The sequence below is a fragment of the Anas platyrhynchos genome, chromosome 6 (assembly GCF_047663525.1).
Source record: "Anas platyrhynchos isolate ZD024472 breed Pekin duck chromosome 6, IASCAAS_PekinDuck_T2T, whole genome shotgun sequence".
Taxonomy (NCBI): Eukaryota; Metazoa; Chordata; class Aves; order Anseriformes; family Anatidae; genus Anas; species Anas platyrhynchos.
This window is the reverse complement of record NC_092592.1, coordinates 26834611-26853341: the sequence shown is the minus strand read 5'-3', so window position 1 is coordinate 26853341 and position 18731 is coordinate 26834611. Positions and strand designations below refer to the sequence as shown.

Sequence of the window (18731 nt, the reverse complement as noted above, 5' to 3'; positions counted from 1 at the left end):
GTCGGGCGGCGCCCCGCCGCCCCGCGTCCATCCTCGCTCCCCATTGGCCGTCCCCATGGCAACGCCTAGCAACGCGGCCTCTCATTGGCCTCCCCGTGCACCGCTGGGGGCCGGCCGCCGCCATCTTGGTGCGGGGCGGGGCGGTGACGCCATGGCGCCGTGACGGGCCGGAAGCGCTGCGGCGGGGCCGTACCGGGCCGGGCCGTACCGGGATGGACGAGACCAGCCCGCTCGTGTCCCCGCAGCGGGCGCAGGGCCCCGACTACGGCCTCCCGGGAGGGGCCGTGCGCGCCCCGCCGCCCTCTGTGGTCGCCCCTCCGCCGCCGCCGCCCTCCCCGCCCGCTTCACCGGGAGGCCGCGACCGCGAGCGGCAGCCGCTGCTGGAGCGCGGAGCCCGCGGCCCGGCGGCGGCGGCGGCGGCCCAGGCGCAGGCCCAGGCGCAGGCCCAGGCGGCGCAGGCCCAGGCCCAGGCCCAGGCGGCGCTGGCGGCGCAGCGGGAGCGGAACGAGTTCCCCGAGGACCCCGAGTTCGCCGAGGTGGTGCGGCGGGCAGAGCTGGCCAGCGAGCGCGGCATCTTCCCGCAGCGCATCTCGCAGGGCTCCAGCGGCAGCTACTTCGTCAAGGACCCGCAGGGGGTGAGCGGGGAGCGGGGGGGAACCGGGGGGAGCCGGGGGGAGCCGGCCGGGCCCGCGGGCACGGGATCGGCACGGGGCTGAGCGTCTTGTGACCCGCCCGGCTCCTCCCCGCTGCTGCTCCCCGGGATCTGCCCCTCGCAGCCCCGTTTGTCGGCCCCACGGGAGGCCGGGCTGCGAGGCTGGAGCTCGGGGGGCTGCTGGGGGATGCGTGTGAGGAGCCGCAGTCCTGTGCTGTGTGGGTCTCAGAGCGAGCCGCTGCCAGCGCTGCTCCCCAGGCGCCGTGCTCTCAGGCTCTGCTCTCTGCTCCAGGACTGGCATCGCTCCGCTGTACCCCTCTGCACGGCACCGTGCTCCGCGCTGCCAGAGCTCCCGGCAGGCTCAAACCCAAGGACACGTTGGCAGACTCTGTGGGGCTGATAAGGGGACTGCCTGTCTGTCCCCTCGGGCTCTGCCAGCGCAGAAGGGGTTCTCTGTGTGACCGTGGGACAGCTGACCTGCTCCCTTCCCTCAGGCCTCCCTCCCAGGACACACAGTCTAGCTCCCACCTCCCCTGGGCTGGCCTCTGGCCCCGGCTCAGTGGGATTGCCCCACCGGGGTGTTGGGACACACGTGTCACGCTTCCATGCCGTGGCAGGAGCTGGGCTAGGGGAAGTGCCACCCACTGTGTCCGGGGCTGGCCGCCCTTGGGGTGGAGAGCTGCTCCTGTGCTGCTGAGTCATCCCGAGGGGGCTGTGAGCCCGGGCTGCTGTGCAGACCCCTGGGGTGCCCGGCCCAGGGGCAGGCGGCCTCGCTTCTGCCCTGAGCCCTCGTCTCAGCTGTGTGGCTTGGCAAAGCTGGCTTGGTGACAGCACGGTGCCTAGCACGGGGCCTCCAAGCCCCTCACAGCAGTGGGGGTACCTGTTTGGGACCTCCTGTGACCTCTTACATGCAGAGCAAGCCCCTCTGTTGGGTCCCACATCACAAAACTTTGTTTTCCGCTAAGGTTCTCCAGCTGGCTTTCTATTTTAGCCCCATTTTCTCCAGTCAGTTTGGGATCGGCTCCATTCAATGGGTTTTGGAGCCAGGGAGCCCTGTCCCACTCCGCTCCCCTGCATGGAGGCAGCGAGAAGCAGTTCCCCCCTGGCCCCATCCCAGTGACCTTTGGATGGAGGAATGTTTACCAGGGGACAGCATCATCAGCACTCTCCTGTGGGACAAGGAGCGGGGTGAGAGGGTTGCAAGGCCTTTGGGCACTGCTCACAGCACCCTGGGGTGTTTTGTACCCAGTTGCTCTCAGGGGTGGTGTCTTTCAGTGGGGGGCTGCAGCAGTCCCCAGGCTCTCTCCCACCTCGGGAGGAATCTCCTGGACGTGGGGGTGGTGACGGGAAGGGCACAGCAGGGCCGGGCACTGCGGGAGCGTGGGCTTGGCTGAGCTGTGCTGTTAGGGCACAGCCTGGCCCTGCCAAACGCTGGCTCAGGGTGAGTGCCCTGGCCCTGCCAAGCCCTGAGCGTCAGCTCTTTTCTGCTCACAGAAAATCATTGGCGTCTTCAAGCCCAAGAACGAGGAGCCGTATGGGCAGCTGAACCCCAAGTGGACCAAGTGGCTGCAGAAGCTGTGCTGCCCGTGCTGCTTCGGGAGAGACTGCCTCGTCCTGAACCAGGGCTACCTGTCGGAGGCGGGCGCCAGCCTGGTGGACCAGAAGCTGGAACTCAACATCGTTCCTCGCACGAAGGTGAGGGGATGGCTGCTGGCACCTCGTCCTGGGGAGGCTTTCACCTGGCTGCCCAGCTCTGCTTGTGCCCTGTCGCGTGGCCCTGCTGAGCTCTGGACCAGGACTGCTCCTGCTCAAGCCTCGGGGAGCCTCGAGCAGGGCAGAGCCTGCAAAACGCTGCATCCTGTTTTGTCAACGAGCCTGTGACAACTGCCAGCTGTCCCTGCTGACCCCTGTGCTCCTGTCCCCCCAGGTGGTGTATCTGGCCAGCGAGACCTTTAACTACAGTGCCATCGACAGGGTGAAGTCCCGAGGAAAGAGGCTGGCCCTGGAGAAGGTGCCCAAAGTGGGGCAGCGCTTCAACCGCATCGGGCTGCCGCCCAAGGTAGGGCTCTCCCGGGTCCTGCACGCGCCTTTCGCTGCCTCCCCAGCCTCCGCACCCCTCTGTAACGCGGCCTCTCCTCACCTCAGGTGGGCTCCTTCCAGCTCTTTGTGGAAGGCTACAAGGACGCCGACTACTGGCTGCGACGCTTTGAGGCCGAGCCGCTCCCCGAGAACACCAACCGGCAGCTGCTGCTGCAGTTCGAGCGGCTGGTGGTGCTGGACTACATCATCAGGAACACGGGTAGGGCCAGCTGCCTGCTCCTGCGTGCACAAGCCCAGGCAGGGGCTCGGCATCTCCTCCTGGTGCCCAGAGCTCCTGGCAGCACTGCCTGCCTGCTGCCGGATGGCTTTGCCTCTGGATGGAGTGCGGCTTCTGTGGCTATGCACCACCGCGGCCGTCCTGTTCCAGGAGGTCTGGAGCCAGCTGGGACCTGCCCAGGTGCTGGGGTGAATGTTTGCCAGCTGCAAGGATCTGGGGACACCCAGCACCCGGCAGTGCTGCTGTATCCTACCTGCATCCAAGCCCGTTCCAGGCTGGAATGGGTTTGAGGCGCACTCCAGGGCTCACAAGCTGACCTCTCCCTCTCTTTCCCTTGAGAGCTGGGGCTCTGTGCCTCTCTGTAGTATCCAGGGCAGGTCGTGTGGGGGTTGATGTGGCTTCCCAGGCCTGCTGCAAGCTCAAGGACTCTGGGGCAGAGGTTGGGCCTTGAAGTCTGCATAAACCTGCCTCGCCTCGGGGTGAGAGGAGGAGTTATCTGGCAGGGGCAGGCCCCCACAGCTGTTCTTCTCTCCCTGCAGACCGGGGCAACGACAACTGGCTCATCAAGTACGACTGTCCCCTGGACAGCGCGGGCGTGCGGGTGAGCAGCTCCTCCTGGGCAGGGGTCTGTGGGGCTGCCTGCTCCCCCAGCTGGCAGATGGGGAGGGGATTTCCCTGCTGGTTTGGGATTCCAGGCGTGCTGAGGCCTGATCACAGGGAGTGGGAGATGGGCCACTCCTGCTGGGCGGCCTGCCCTGTAACTGGTGCTCTGCTGCTTTCCAGGACAGCGACTGGGTGGTGGTGAAGGAGCCCATCATCAAGCTGGCTGCTATAGACAATGGCTTGGCCTTCCCTCTGAAGCACCCGGACTCCTGGAGAGCATGTGAGTCCCTCAGGCTGTGCTGGGGCACCCTGCCCAGCTGTCTGCCCTGGGGGCATGTTCCTCAGGGGCTGGAAGAGGCAGTGGCTGGGCTGCCCCTCTGCAACCCTTCCAAGGGCACAGACAGCTCTGCCCCGGGGGGGCTGTAGGAAGAGGGTGCTGGACCTCGTGTCCCAGATGCAGGTGGTTCTGTACCCGAGGTCACCTTGCACCTTCCCTGACCCTGATGTCTTGTGCTTCCTCCCACAGATCCCTTCTACTGGGCATGGTTGCCCCAGGCCAAAATCCCTTTTTCGCAGGAGATCAAGGACCTGATTCTCCCCAAGATCTCAGATCCCAACTTTGTCAAAGACCTGGAGGAAGATCTGTATGAGCTCTTCAAGGTGATCTGGGGAGAGGCTGAGGGTGGCTTGGGAGGAAGAAAAGCAGGGGTGGTGCTGGGGGTTCCCTGTCAAGGCGGTGGTAGACAGAAAGGTGTTTGAGCTCCTCACGCCATTTCTGGGCCAAAGCATAGCAGGGTTATCCCAGTGCCAGGAGCTGAAGATAAAGTTTTGGGGAGAAGCAGGAAACCTATGGCACAAGAGGGGAGAAGCTTGCTTGGGAAATAGTTATCTCTTGGGTAGTGTGGGACAGCGGATGGATACTACCGTGTTCTTGGCTCTTTCTCTTGCAGAAGGACCCTGGCTTTGACAGGGGGCAGTTTCACAAGCAGATTGCTGTCATGAGAGGCCAGGTAAGGCAAATCGGTGAGGCTCCAGAGCCTCACCCTGTCTGTCTGTCTATCTGGGGGTGCTGGAGCACCAGCTCTGTTCCCTGGTGGGGCAGCTCAGGCTTCGCTCCGTTGTGCTGTGCAGATCCTGAACCTGACTCAGGCGCTGAAGGACGGGAAGAGCCCCCTGCACCTGGTGCAGATGCCACCCGTGATCGTGGAAACGGCGCGTTCCCACCAGCGCGCCTCCAGCGAGTCTTACACGCAGAGCTTCCAGAGCAGGAAGCCTTTCTTCTCGTGGTGGTAGCCGTGGGAGCCGCGGGCAGGGCTCAGCTGCCTCGGACTGGCACTGCGAGAGGAGCTGGGCCGCTCCTGTGGCTGGGATTTGATGTTCTGGGTCGAGCGAGCAGCTGTGGCTGGAGGAACCCGCAGCTGGAGCGGAGGAGCCGGGCGGGTTGGGCACGGTCCCGCTCCGGCTCCCTTGGAGCTGCGTGGTGTGCGTACAGCCCTGCCTGGGGAGGAGCTCAGGGGGAGGTGCGGGAGGTGGCTGCGAGCTGCAGCGTGCCTGGGATCCTGCCCGTGCCTCCTTTCCCTGGCCTGCATGTGGTTCTCAGCACGCCTGCTCAGGCCGGGATCCGTCCAGCCCTTTGCACCAGCTGCCGGCCTTCCTCTTCCCCGCTGTGCCTGCCGCTGGCTCCGGGGCTGGGAAGGCCTGGAGTGGGTTGTACTGCCCTCCCCTTTCTCAAAAGCGTGCTCTTCTCCTCCTCACTTTCTCTCTTCTGCCCCAACCCCGTGCAAGCTGCTTTCCTCAGGGGGAGTTCCCGCTGCCTGTCGGTGCAGTGGGGACCATCATGAACGGCTGTTCTCTGGCTGGGGGCTCGAGGAGGGGATGTAAGGAGGATCCTGCTCTTGCCTGCTCCCCGGGGCAGGCTTGGGTACGGTCTGACACTAAGTGGAAAGAGGTGCTGGCTCGTCCTGCTGAAGAGCAGGCGGCTCTGGGAGGTGCTGGAGCCTAGCCCAACCCAAGTGTAGGGGTGCAGCAGCCTCGCCCTCACCCCAATCCATCCATCCCACCAGGTCCCCACAGCTGTTGTTGCTTGGCTTTTGCCCCTGCTCCCAGCACAACTCCCTGGCTGCTGTGCAGCCAGTTTCGGGCCAGCCAGCATGGCTCCAGCCTTGCTGTATCTAGGGATGGGGGGGCTGCTGGGGACAGGGGACAGCTGGAGGGGCTCTTCCTGTTATGGGGTGGGAGCCACGCAGGAATGAGGGTATTGGGAGCACATGAGGACCAGTGCGGGCTCCTGGCTGCCCCCGTGCTGACAATCTGGTGGGCCTGATGTGGGTGGGCGAGGCAGCGAGCATCCCCTCTCCCCAGAAGCTGCTGAGCTGTGTTGTATAAAACGGTACCGGGGCTGCTGCCTGCGTCTGCTTGCCTTGAGCTGTGGCTTTCCCTGTCGCTGAGGAGAGCTGGGGGTGGGTCTCGCTGCCCTGTTTGCCCATCCTCGGGGGGGGTGGGAGGGAAACAAAGGCTGGCTGGGGCTCTGCTGGGGGGGCTGGGAGGGGAAGGCAGCTCACCTGTCTCCTGGGAGCGGAGGGGGCTCGGCCCCGGCTGTGCTGAGGATGCTGCGAGCACGGGGGAGCGGAAGCGAGACCCCAGCTCCCCAGCCAGGCCTGGCTGCGTCTCCGACCGCCCCAACCTGTATTGTTCTAATGCACTGTAGAAATGTATGTAATGTATTTAAACCATGCAACCGGCTGAATAACAGAGCTGCCGTTCGCCTGGCCTCCTCCTTGTCTCAGCGGCTGGGGGGCGTCCCGTGGAGCCGGGTCCAGCGCAGCAGCCGGGATCCAGGATCCAGGTCGCAGCCGCCTCCGCCCCCTTTTATTGCCCTCGTGGCCCGTGCACTCAGCGTCGGGGGCGAGCCTGGCCAGCGCCGCCGTCCCGCAGCCCCCCGGGGCCGGTTCCCGTGCCGCCCGGCCGCTCAGCGCTGCTGCGGGGATCCCGGGGCCGCCTCAGCCCCGCCGCCGCCGGGCTCCGGCTCCTTCTCGGTGATCCTGCGGGGAAGCGGCGGGTGAGGGCGGCGCGGCCCGGCCAAGGTCCCCCCGCCGGCCCGGCCCATCCCGCACCTACCGCAGGCGGCCGAAGCGCCGCAGCGCCGCCGTCCCGAGCCCGTGCTCGGCCGCTCTCCGCCGCCGCCGGAGCCGCCGCAGGGCCCGCGCCATCCGCCGCTGGCCGCCGTACCGCCACACCAGGCGGGCGCGCTCCTCGGGCCGCTCGGCGCCGCCGCTCCGGAACAGGCTCCGCAGTTCGGGCAGCCCCACGCCCTGGAAGATGTTGCCCGAGGCCCGCTTGCGGCCGCGGGCTGCGGGCGCCGCCGGGCCCGGGGGGTCGCTCACCACCGAGGCCGGCGTGCCCATGGCCCCGGCCGCTGCGGGCACCGGAGAGAGGCGGCGTGAGGCGAGGGCAGGCCCCGGCCCGCCACCGGCAGCCGGCGCGGATCGCGGCCCGCCCAGCACCACCGGGCACCGGACCCCCCCGGTACCGTGCGGGGCCGCGGAGGGCCCGGCTCGGAGCGGTGCCCGCCGCCCCGCCCCGTCCCGCCCCGCCGTGCCCCACTTTCCCCCCGCCGCCCCGTGCCCGCCGGCCCCGCGCCCAGACCTGGCGGCGGCCGCCCGTGCCCCCGCCCCGCAGCCGCCGCCGCTCCCGGTCCCGCTGCGCTCCGCTCCCCGCCGCGGGGTCCGCGCCGCGCGCCCCTTCCATTCACCCGCCGGGCCCCGCCCCGCGCCGCCCCGCTCCGCCAATCCGCGGCCGCCGCTCGCCGCCCTGACCAATCAGCGCCCAGGGGGGGCGTGGCCGCACCGCCTCCCGGAGGGGAGGGCTACGTGGCGCCCGTGACGTCACGAGGCGAGGGAGGCGGGGAGCCCCCGGGGGCGCGGCCACGCCCCTGGGCGGTGCCCGCCTGCGTCACTCCGAGGGGGAATCCCGCGTGACGTCACCGGGGGGACCCCGGCGCGCGGGGTCCCGCCAGCGCCCCGCGGCCCCGCGCCCCGAGCGCAGCCCCGCGGCGGGACCGGGGGGACGGGACGGGACGGGACGGGGCTGGAGGGGATGGGACGGGGCCGGATGGAGGGGACGGGACGGGAGGGACAGGACGGGACGGGACGGGATGGGGCTGGAGGGGATGGGACGGGACCGGAGGGGACGGGAGGGAGGGGGCGTGATGAGACGGGATGGGACAGGAGGGAGGGGACCGGAGGGGACGGGACGGGACGGGGCTGGAGGGGCGGGGAGGGGATAGGACGGGCCCGGAGGGAGGAAGCGTGACAGGCACGGAAGGGACGGGCCCGGGGGGAGGGAACGGGCCGTGCCCGGAGGGGAGGGGACGGGAGGGGCCGGGAGGGGCTCGGCCGAACCCCGCCCGGCGGCGGCGGGCAGCGGCAGGCCCCCGGGCGTCCGGTGGGCCGTCGGGAGGCGGGGCGGGGGAGGAGGAGAGAGGCCCCGCGCGGGGGGACCGCTACGCGCCAGATGTTTGGCAGCGGCCGGCGGCCCGAATCGCTGCCGGGGCGCTGAGTCCCGCCCGAGCCGCTCCGCAGCGAGGCAGGGCCCCGCCATGGCCCGCACCGCTCCCCCCGCCGCCCCGCCGCCCCCGGGGCCGCCGGCCCGCGGCTCGCTCAGCCTGCATCGCGCCTACCTGCGGAGCCCCCTGGGGCTGCTGCGCCTGGGGCAGCTGGTGATGGGCGCCGCTTTCTGGGTCACCGTGGCGGCCCACAAGTACGAGGGGGCGGCCCACTTCGCCCTCTTCGCCGCCGTCCTCGTCTGGCTCCTCACCCTGGCCCTCTTCGGCCTCAGCCTGCTGGGGCGCTGGGCGCTGGTGCCCTGGCTGGGCTCCCGCTGGCTGCTCACCAACCTGCTGCACGACCTGGCGCTGGCCGTGGGGCTCTACGCGGCCGCCACCGGCATCATGGGCTACAAGGCCGGGCGCAAGAGCTACTGCAACCTGCCGGGCTACAGCCAGCAGTGCCTGTACGGCGCCTACCTGAGCGCCTCCATCTGCGGGGCCATCACCGCCTGCCTGTACCTCTTCTCGGGGCTCTACTGCCTGTCACGGCGCTGCCGGGACCAACGCGACATCATCTGAGACCCCGCGGCGCTCGGCTCCCCTCCTCCCCGCGCGTGGACGGACCGCAGCCCCCCTTCAGGACACCGTGACCCCGCCGCCTGGCCCCTCCTGGCTGCCTGCACTGCGCTTCCTCCGGAGACTCCCGCACGGACGGGTGGACAGACAGACAGACAGACAGAGGCCTCCCCCGAGCACGGCTTCCCCCGCGTCCCACCGGGACAGCGTGGACACCCGCCTGCTGCTCGGGCCCCTTTCGCACCCCTGGACAGAAGGATGATGGACGGACGTAGGCGAGTCGAAGGACCCGAACGGGATGCCCTCGAGCGGGACCCTGATTTCTGGGAGCCCCGCGGGGCCCTGCCCAACTCCCCTGCCCCAGGCCCCGCAGACGCCCCGTGCTCAGGTGGGTGCCAACCCAGGGGGAGAGGGAGCCCGGCCTGGAGGAGCCGAGCGAGGGGCAGGGGTGGGCACAGCCCCCCCCAGCAGCCCCTCGTGCCGTGCCCAGCACTTGTGTTGTTGTTCTCTAATGGAGGCTGAGATTTCGGCTTCCCCAGCCCGGGCCCCTCCTCCTGCCCAGCCTGAACACGTCTGCTTTCTTCCTGCAACTGCGCGGGGCGCAGCCCCTCCCCGCCCCGCAGACACCCGCGGCCCGCTCCGGATGCTTGGCACAGCTCCCCCCGGCCGTGCCCCCGCCCTGCCCCGCTCAGCGGCCGGGCACCGAAGCCTCCGGCGCCGCCAAAGCCTCCAGCGGCTGCCGCCCCCCGGGCAGGGCAGGGCGGGGCGGGGCGGGGCGGGGGGCTGAATGCCTCTGCCCTCGGGGCTGGAGCCGGCTGCCCCCGGGGACAACGGGGCTTTTGTGCGCAGCTCCCCGGCTCCGGCTCTGCCCTGCGGGGAGCGGCGACCCCGACCCACCGGGACCCACCGGGACCCACCGGGAGGACACCGGCGGCGGGGCCAGGAGCGGCCCCGACGGAGCCGGGGGGCGTCGGGGGAGCACGGCCACGACCCCGCCTGCTGGGGACGCGCCCCCTGCGCTGCGGGGCCGTGCCCGCCGCCTCCTCCGCTGCCGGGGGGGGCCCCGCAGCCCCGTGCCCGGGCCGGTCCCCGCACGGTGCCCCCCGCGCCCGGTCCCCGCGTCCCCCCCCGTGTCCCCCCCGCAGCCCCCGGGCTCGGCTCCCCAATAAAGGCTTTGTCGGCGCTGCCTGCGTGTCTGGGCTTCACTGGGGGCGGGGGGGCGGCACCGGGAGGGGGGGGGGGGCAGCGGGGAGCGGGGCACCGGGAGCGGGGCGGTGGCCGCGCGACGCCACTTCCGCCCTTCCTTTTGCCCTCACGGGGGCGGGGACTCCGCGCGTGGCCCCGCCCCCTCCTCCCGTCCTCGCTCTCCCATTGGCGCCGCGCGCGTGACGTCACGCGTCAGCAGGGCGCGCCCCGGGCAGGCTCCCGCCATGCAGGAGGCGGCGGCGGCGGCGGCGGCAACGGGGGGTGGCGGCGGCGGCGGGGGCGAGGCGGTGCCGGGCGGGACCGAGCCCCCTGCCCCGGAGCCGCCCCCCGGCAAAGCGGCCGCCTTCGACCTGCTGGGGCTGGTGCGCAGCTACCGGCGGCTGGAGCTGTACCTGGAGCCGCTGCGGGACGCCGCCCAGGCCGTGCGCTGCCTGCTCCGGTAGGTGCGGGGCGGGCCGGGGGCTGCCGGTGCCTGCCGGTGCTGCCCGCCCCTCCCTGCGCCTTGTCATCCCCCCCTGCAGGTGGCAGCGGCCGCTGTGCTCATTGCTGGCCTGCCTCGGCATCAACCTCCTGCTGCTCACCTTGGACCGAGGTGGGTGGGGGGGGGTCCCCGGTGCTCCCCGTGCTGGTCCCGGTATAACGGGGTGTAACGGGGCGTAACGGGGTGTCCTACAGCCGCCTGGTACTCGGTGCTGGCCGTGCTGGTGCTGCTGCCCGCCGTGCTGGGCTACCTGCAGGAGACGTGCCGTGCCCGGCCGGCGCAGCGGGAGCTGGCCCGCAGCAGGAGGCACAGCGTGCGCAGGGAGGAGCTGCGCAGCGTGCGCCTGTCCCGCCAGGAGGCCCTCGCCCAGGTCAAGGGCTTGTGAGTGTCCCCACCGTGTCCCCTGCCACCGGGCATCGCCCCCCCCCGGGGGGTTATAGGGGTGCTCGGTGGCCTGGCCGCACGCTGTCCCGGTGTCTGGGGGGGGTCTGTGAGCCGGGGGTCTTGTTGCAGCCTGATCCAGCTGGAGGGCTTCCTGAGCGCGCTGTGCTGCAGCTGCGAGGCGGCGCACCGGGTGCTGTACTGGGAGAACCCCGCTGTGTCTTCCCAGTGAGTGGGGCCGCGGTGGGCATCCCCGGGTGGAGATGGGGGGGAGTCTGGGGGGCTGTGAGTGATGTGCTTGGGGAGGGTGGGCAGAGGAAAGGGGGGGTTTGTGCTGCGGGGGCACTGATCTGCCTCGTCCCAGGTTCTACGGGGCACTGCTGGGCTCTGTCTGCATGCTCTACCTGCTGCCGCTCTGCTGGGTCATGGCCATCCTCAACAGCACCCTGTTCCTGGGCAACCCCCAGTTCTACCAAGGTGAGAGCCCTCCCCGGAGGGGGTCTGTGTGGGGGGGGCTGGGGGAAGGCCCCCTGAGGCTGGGCACCCTGCCCTCCTCCTGTCCCAGTGCCCCTGTGTGGGGCTCTGCATGGGACCTGTCCCCAGCCCAGCGGCTCCCGATGGGTGTGTGAGCACGGGGGGGGCTCAGGGCACGGCAGGGAAGGCTCCTTTGTGCTCACAGCCCCCCTGCGAGGCTCTGCCAGCTGCTGGGCGGGGGGGCTGGGGGCTGGGGAATGCCCCTGGCTCCAGCCCTGGTCCCCTCCCACCAGTGATGAAGGAGCTCAAGGCCTCCATCGAGCAGTGTCTGGGCACCAAACCCCTCCAGAGTGCCCCGGAGCCTGCCGAGCCCCTGCCGGCTGCTGCCCCCCCGGACCGGACCCCCACGCCCACCAGCACGGAGGTGAGGGGCGGCAGGGCTGGGGCGAGTGGGGTGGGGGCTGTGGGGCCACCGGGGCTGGCTGTGCCTCCGTCCCTCTGCCCACGGGCAGCTTTGGTGTGCCTGGCCTCAGAGCACATCCCGAGCTACCAGGGGGCTGCCCTGCGCTGCTGGGGTCTTGGCTCAATCCCACTGCGTGTTTAGAGCCTCACCCCAGCTGGGGACTCGCCCTATGGGGCTGCTGGGGGGCTCTTGGAGGCAGGGGTCCTGCTGTGGGCAGGGATGGGGTGGGCAGGACTCTGAATCTCTTGCAGGACCTTACCCCTGGCAGCGTGGAGGAAGCGGAGGAGGCAGAGCCCGATGAAGAGTTCAAGGACGCTATCGAGGTTTGGGCCTGGCGGGGAGCGGGTTGGCCCTATAGGGTGGCTGAGAGGGGCAGGGGGCTGCTGGGGGGGAGCAGGGTCGGTGCTGGGGAGGGCAGGAGCACCTCTCAGCCTGGCTCCTCCTGTACTGCCTGTCCTTTTGTCCCATGCTGCGGGGAAGGAGAACCAGCTGCTGGTCCTGGTGAGTAGCACCTCGCTGGGCTGTGCGGGGGGTGTCAGCTCTTGGCAGCCTGTGTTTGGTTTGGTTTGGTTTGGTGATGCCGGGGGAGCTCCCCGCTTTCCTGCCCGTCCCTGGGGGCAGGCTGTCCCGCAGCCCCCACCGCCCCCCTGCTCTGCGCAGGAGGACGACGAGGGCTCTCAGTGCTCAGCAGACTTCGACCTCAGCCTCCCGGACAACGGCTTCATGAGCAAAAACGACGTGATCCGCAGCAAGGTGTCGCGCCTGACCGAGCGCCTGCGCAAGCGCTACCCCAGCAATAATTTTGGTGAGGCTGGGGGCGCGCACTGCTGGGGGAGGCGCAGCTCGGGGGGGCTGTGCTGGCACCTCCAGCAGCCTCCCCCTCACCAGGGGGTGTTCGCACCCCTCCTGGGACGAGCAGGGGTTGTGGGGTCTTTACAGCAGGCGTGGGGGGGCCCAGGGAGCAGAGCCCTGCCTGAGCCTGCCCTGTCTGTTCCAGGGAGCTGCACGGGCTGCGGAGCCACCTTCTCGGTGCTGAAGAAGAGGGTGAGTCTTCGGCTTCTCACTGCCCCAGCCAGCTGCTGACAGCGGGTGGAACAGCTCGCTCTGCCCGGCTGCCCTCAGTCGCGGCGTGGCAGCGGGTGACCTCAGCTAAGTGCTGGGTGTTGTCACATACCGGCTGCTGCCAGGGAGCCTTGGTGCCTTGGGCAGCTGCCCCAGGCTCACCCGCACGTGCTGGGGCTGCCGTGCGAGGCGCCTGCTCCGTGCCCTGGTTTAGCTGCTGCTGTCTCAGCACTTCCCAGCACTCCTCATCCCTGCTCCAGATGGGTACTGATGGCTCTCTTCCTGCTGCCTCCTCACCTCCAGCCTCAGGGCTCCCTCCCCTTTCTCCTGGGTTAGTCTGATGCGTATTTGGCAGTCTCCGGAGCTTGCATCCCTCCAGGATTACAGCATAGGAAATTGCAGTCTGTAAACCTCCCGGAGCCTGTGGCTGCAGTGCTCTCCTGTGGTGTTAGAGCATACTTGCATGCCTGGGCACCTTGTCCTGCTGTTGTTTTCTGGCTGCCTTTCTGTCACCAGGGCTCTCTCTCCCTCTCCCCTCCAGCCAGGGATGCTGCTGGCAGTGCCCTGGCCCTGGAGCTCGCTGGGCAGCTCCCGGTGCTGCTGTTAATGCCCCACCTGTGTCTCTCCCCAGCGGAGCTGCAGTAACTGTGGGAACAGCTTCTGCTCCAGGTGTTGCTCCTTCAAAGTTCCCAAGGCCGTGATGGGAGCCACGGGTGAGTGGGAGGGGGAGGCGGGGGCAGCGTGTGCCCCCTCTGACCCCTGAGTGAGGGGTCTGCAGCAGGTCGTGGCTGTGACCCCAAACCCTCAGCGGGTGCTGTGCTGGAAGGGGGGCGCCTGACACCTGCTTTTCTCCTTCCCAGCCCCGGAGGCTCAGAGGGAGACGGTGTTCGTGTGCGCGCTGTGCAACCAGGTGCTCACCAAGTGACCGCTCACCAAGCTCCTGGGCCCCTGCCCAGTGATGGAGCAGCCGTCCTCCCTCCTCCTGGCCCTACCTCCACCTCCTGGCAGGGGCAGAGCAGCCTGAGCACTGTGTGGGGTGGGGTGGGTGTTTTTGGGATCAAGTCGGAGCTCTGCCTGCGTTCCCAGGAGCCGTGACCTCGGTCCTGGCTTGGCTCATCCCTCCCGCGCTCCTTGGCCTCGCAGCCTTCAGGTTTAGCCCCCGTCCCCCTCCCCGTTTGGCTGTAGCCGAGGGTCAGCGAGGGCTGGGCTGCGGCGAGAGCCCTCTGCGTTGGTGCTGCTCTGTGCGTAGTGACTGCTGCTTCTGCTGCAGGTACCGGCTGTGTCCGTAGGGGATGACCAATAAAGCTCTTGCCACCAGCCAGACCTCGCCTTGCCCCTACAAAAACCATCCCAATCCCTCGTGTTTCCACAGCCTTGGCTCCTCTCCTGTGTGTCTTCCATTCCCTAGGGCTGGGGGCTGCTCCTTGGCTGTGCCAGGGCCTGATCCTGGTGCTGGGGGGCGAGCTCTGTGCCCTGCCCAGGCGGTGGTCCCGGCAGCCGCCCGCCCGCACAAGGGTGACCTTTCCCTGCGCCAACAGCGCAGCTCGCAGCTATCCCAGGAATGTGACCCTGGCTGCTGTGCAGCTGGGAACGGCCGCGGCCGGGCCCCCCGCCAGCCAGCTGCAGCTCCCCGGGGGGGCCGGGCCCCGGGGCTGGCAGTGCCCCCACCCCCGGGCTGACACCCACCGGCGGGGGGATGCTCTGGGGGCGCGGGTCTCGGGGTACCCCGTGGTGCAGGGCAGCTCTGCTCCTGAAAAACCTCTTTCAAGCCCTGCCTTTGGGAAATTTTGGGAGAAGCTGAACTCTGCGTGCCCAAAATGCGCTGGGGGGGTGTTGGGGGGCCGCTGGGGCAGGGGGCTGAGCTCGGGCCAGGGCACAGGGAGAAGTTACTCATCTTCCTGCAGCCAGCCCTTGGCAGGACGCGGGCCGTGTCCATGTGTGCCCAAAGGCCCCGCAGGAGGAGCTCGGTGACGCAAAGCACAGAGGGCTACAGATAACCGCGGGCTGCGGGAGGGGGGATTTATTTGCGCCCTCCCCGTTCTGCTCTCACATAGCTGCTGCTGTTCATTCCTACGGCAGCGCGCTCGGCAGCCTCGGGCGGAAAATACCTCCCAGCAATAGTGGAGTTTTTCTCCCCTGTTTTTTTCCACCTTGGCCGGAGCAGAACCCACCTGCCCCTGCGCCCTGTGCGCCTTGCTGGCTGCAGGGCTGGAGCACACCCCGGGTTCGGTGCCCCAGTGTGGGGCAGGTGGGTAAACAGGGCTGGGGCAGGACGGGGGCACCCTGCTGCCCCCCGAGCAGCCAGCCTGGGGTTCTGCTGGCACCCATGCCCTGGGGTGTCCGGGGATGGGGCTGCCCCATGCAGCATCCACAGCCTCCCTGTGCGCACCCCAAAGCTCCCAGCCCTCTGCGGCTCCTGGAGCTGTGGATCGAGCCAGGACCCTTGGCTGCCCCGTCCCCTGCTTCCCAGGGTCCCGAGAACCACAGGGAGCAGGACCCAGGCTTCTCCGAGGCAGAATAATTTACTGGGGGGGGTCAGGCTGGGATGGGGGGGTGTGGGGTGCAGCGGGGCTGGGTTGGAGGTGGGCTCCCCCCTGTTGAGCCATATGGGAGGGAGGGCTGGGGAAGCCCAGGCAGTGGCCGTGCACCTCCAGGCACTTGGCTGTGGGAGCTGGGGGCAGTCTGCGGGCACAGAGGGCAGCAAGGAGCTGCCTTGGCCAGGGGGGTCCATGGAAAAAGGAGGGGGGGGTGATCCAGGGCTGGGGCACGAGCTCTGCAGGAGGGGACACGGGATGGGGATGCTCTGGGGGGCTGGAGGAGGGATTGGGGGAGGCTGAGGGTCAGAGTCACGTCATCAGGAGCTGGGCAGGGGGTTGGGGTCTCGGGGCAGCCAAGGAACAAGCAGGGAGGCAGGGCAGGGGTCCTGGGGGTGCAGAGGTGGGCGTTCAGGAGGGGGCAGGGGTCCTGGGTGCAGGTCGAGGCTCCCTTGAATGCAGCTGGGGATCTCTGGGGTCCTGGGGTGCCACCAGGGGTGCGGAGCAGGGCGAGTGCAGGAGTCCCGGGGCAGAGCCCTAGTGCTGCCCGGCCCCGTAGAGCAGGGGGTGGTAGAGGGGGCAGGGGTAGGAGAACATGAACTTGACGGCGAACTTCATCTCCTTGTTGTGCTTCTGCCAGGGGTAGATGGCAAGGAGCAGCAGGCGGCCGCCCACCTTGCGGCCCATCACCAGGAAGCTGCCGCCGAGGCTGTCGAGCTGGGGGCAGGGGCAGGAGCCCGCGTTCCTCATGTGCAGCACCAGCTTCTTGGTGTCCTTGCGCTTGAGGGGGCCCAGCTTCAGCACCTTTTTCTTCTGGGCGGCCACCAGGCGCCGCTCCCCGTTCTCCTCCGTCACCTCCTTGATGCGCATCTTCACCACTGCGTGGGGACAGCCGGGGGGCACTGCTGGGGGCTCTGCGGGGGGTGCTGGGGGCACTGCTGGGGTTGGGGGCAGGTGTCTGTGCGGGATGGGGTGTGACAAGTCCCTGGGGCTGGGTCCTGATGAAGGGTCTTGGGGGAAATCACTGCCTGATGCCCCGTTCTGCCTGTCCCCCACACTTGCCCTATCTCTGAGGCACCCCAAATCACACACGGGGTCCAAGGGAAGGGTCCCCATGGGGCTGTCCCAGGACAGCGGTGCCTTTTGGCCAAACCCCTACCTGGGCTGCTCTGGGGGCGGCTGGGGCTGTCAGGGTAAGGGGTGTCGGGGCAGGGGACCCCAGCACTCACCGAAGTCGCTGGAGCACATCTGCTGCATCATGCCGTCCGCCTTGTGCTCCATCTCGCACTGCGTGCAGATCCTGGACACTGCGGGGTGACACCAGCTGCGGTCACCGGGGGCAGCTCAGTGGGGACACGCTGGGGGAGCCCCGGGAGCTGTGCCAAGGTGATTGGGGGCACCCAGTCCCAGCACCCCCTTCCCACGAGGGACAGGGAGCGGGGTGACCCTGCCGATGCTCTGGGGCGCAGCAGCGAGGGTGGCAGCGGGGCGGAGGGTGCCACAATCCTCGGTGCCTGCTCCCAACCCTGTCTGCCTTTGGGTGACGTCCCTTCCCTGCCCGAGGGGACAGCCACCAGCATCCTGTGTGTGCGAGGGGGCAGCACAGGTGCAGCGCTCGGGGCTGGGCGCTTTGTGCTGCTGCCATGGGACGTGGTGAGGGGACACAGCTCCCGTGGTCACCCCCAGCACCGCTCCCTGCTGCCCTGGGGCAGCTCTGTGCAGGCAGCGAGGGGTGCTGAGCCCGGGCTGCTGCCCCCCTGGGGGCTGTGCTCCTAGAGGAGGAGCAGGGATGGGGGCTCCGCGGTGGCACCCCACGTGGTGTCCCCATCCCCTGTCGCCGTGCCCTGCCCCCTTACCTGGCGGCGGGGTGGCCTGGCTGTTCCCGAACTGGACGGCGATGCAGAGGTCGTGGTCAGAGGGGAACTTGGCGCAGTGCAGCATCTCGGGCCAGGGGAAGCCGTAGGACTCCATGACGGGGGCGCAGGAGTCGCGCACCACCTCGCAGAGCGAGCGGCAGGGGTAGACGGGCCGGTCGAGGCAGACGGGGGCGAAGAGGGAGCAGAGGAAGAGCTGGGTGTCGGTGTGGCACTGCTTGGCGAGCAGGGGCACCCAGCTGCTGGCCTGCTGCTTGGCCTCGGCCATGGACTCGTGCTCCAGCAGGTTGGGCAGCCGCATGCGCTTGTAGCCCACGTCGTAGCAGAGCTGCATGTCGGCCGGGATGTCCACGCACTGTGGCTCCCGGCCGTAGAAGCGCCCTCGGGGCACGCTCTCGGGCTGCCAGCCGTAGTAGTCGTAGTGCTGCCCGCCACTCGGTGCCAGCAGCGCCAGCAGCGCCAGCAGTGCCCGCAGCGCCGTGCCCGTGATCCTCGTGGGGACGCTCGCCCGTGGCATCGCCGCAGCCGTGCCGTGCCGAGCGGGACCGAGCCGGCTGCCTGCTGCCTGCTCCCCAGGCGCCTCCCACGCCGCCCTTTCAAAGGAGCCCGCAGGCCTCGCCGGCAGCCAATCTGCTCCTGCTGCTGGCCCCCCCCGGGCATGGCCCCCCGGCCCCACGCCAGGCCGCTCTCCCTCCCTCCCCGCTGCCAGCCCTTCCTTGCACCACGGGGTGGGCGCACGGCGCTGCTCGGGGTGCCCCCGCAGGGTGGCTCAGCACCAGGGTGCTTCGTGCCTCCCTCTCCAGCACGTCCCCAGCCTGTCTTGTCCTGGCACGGGGTGGGGGATCCTGGTTCCTGCCCTGTCCCCCTCCCCTGGGGAGACCCCCTGGAGTAGGGGTGCGGGGTGCAGGGGCTGGGGGTGCAGGACAGCCCGGGGACCCCATGGTGCTGGAGCACCCACATGCAGGGTGCCACCTGCAGCCTCTGCTCCTGCTCTGTCCCCTTCCTCAGATCTCAGCTCTGTCACCCCAACCCATTGCTCCCCATTGAGACAGGACGGGGGAGCTGGGGGGGGACATTCCCGGTGCCTGGGGCATAGGAAGAGCCGGAGCCCAGCGGGACGGGATGGGGCCACATTCCCCCATCCCCTTGGAGATGGGCTGAGCAGGGGGAGCCGGGCTGAGGACCCCATTACAAACCCATTTTTCTGCAGGGGTTATCTGGGGCGCCCCTTCCCCTTCCCACGATCGATGCCCCAGCCTGGCCAGCGCCCCTGTGCCGCCCCCAGCCCCTGCCCACCGGATAAGGCGCTCTGCTAATGGGCGGCAGAGCAAACAGCCCGCTGCAGGCAGGAGATAGCAGCTGCCCTTTGCCCCGGGCAGGGGGCAGGGACGGTCCCCAAACCCCTCCAGGAGCCATCCGCTATGGGGCCGTGCTGGCAGCCTCACCACACGCCGTGCCTGTGCCCGCAGCCCTCTCTCCCTGCCTGTTTTCACTGTGCTGGGCTCAGTGCCTTGGTCCACAGCCCCCAGGGATGCTCGCTGCCTGCTTTGGGGCTGAGTTTG

General features: G+C 69.4%; 5 protein-coding genes across 6 annotated transcripts; 3 read left to right on the top strand and 2 right to left on the bottom strand.

The window, feature by feature from the left end:
* Positions 1–119: 119 nt before the first annotated feature.
* On the top strand, positions 120–6335 carry PI4K2A (phosphatidylinositol 4-kinase type 2 alpha). Its single transcript, XM_038181004.2, has 9 exons — positions 120–635; positions 2147–2347; positions 2580–2711; positions 2798–2951; positions 3509–3570; positions 3753–3852; positions 4099–4232; positions 4523–4582; positions 4704–6335. The coding sequence occupies exons 1-9, from the start codon at positions 213–215 to the stop codon at positions 4863–4865; spliced, it is 1428 nt and encodes a 475-aa protein (XP_038036932.1). The 5' UTR covers positions 120–212; the 3' UTR covers positions 4866–6335.
* On the bottom strand, positions 6279–7371 carry AVPI1 (arginine vasopressin induced 1). The gene is made up of 3 exons (XM_038181011.2): positions 7218–7371; positions 6690–6987; positions 6279–6613 (listed from the first exon to the last, which is right to left on the bottom strand). The coding sequence occupies exons 2-3, from the start codon at positions 6974–6976 to the stop codon at positions 6541–6543; spliced, it is 360 nt and encodes a 119-aa protein (XP_038036939.1). The 5' UTR covers positions 6977–6987; positions 7218–7371; the 3' UTR covers positions 6279–6540.
* Positions 7372–7856: 485 nt separating this feature from the next.
* Positions 7857–9880, top strand: MARVELD1 (MARVEL domain containing 1). Its single transcript, XM_038181283.2, has one exon. It carries the CDS (start codon positions 8170–8172, stop codon positions 8695–8697), a length of 528 nt encoding a protein of 175 aa, XP_038037211.1. The 5' UTR covers positions 7857–8169; the 3' UTR covers positions 8698–9880.
* Positions 9881–10097: 217 nt separating this feature from the next.
* ZFYVE27 (zinc finger FYVE-type containing 27) lies at positions 10098–13822 on the top strand. 2 transcript variants are annotated; one of them, XM_038181282.2, is made up of 12 exons: positions 10098–10339; positions 10422–10492; positions 10576–10762; positions 10895–10990; positions 11127–11239; positions 11530–11660; positions 11951–12022; positions 12180–12200; positions 12360–12504; positions 12697–12743; positions 13393–13474; positions 13622–13822. In XM_038181282.2, the coding sequence occupies exons 1-12, from the start codon at positions 10125–10127 to the stop codon at positions 13684–13686; spliced, it is 1245 nt and encodes a 414-aa protein (XP_038037210.1). In that variant the 5' UTR covers positions 10098–10124; the 3' UTR covers positions 13687–13822. The 2 variants fall into 2 exon arrangements, with proteins under 2 accessions (XP_038037210.1, XP_071895799.1); XM_072039698.1 differs by lacking the exon at positions 12180–12200 and having other exon boundaries at positions 10100–10339.
* Positions 13823–14782: 960 nt separating this feature from the next.
* Positions 14783–18427, bottom strand: SFRP5 (secreted frizzled related protein 5). The gene is made up of 3 exons (XM_038181279.2): positions 17152–18427; positions 16525–16602; positions 14783–16173 (listed from the first exon to the last, which is right to left on the bottom strand). Exons 1-3 carry the CDS (start codon positions 17684–17686, stop codon positions 15833–15835), a joined length of 954 nt encoding a protein of 317 aa, XP_038037207.2. The 5' UTR covers positions 17687–18427; the 3' UTR covers positions 14783–15832.
* Positions 18428–18731: the final 304 nt, after the last annotated feature.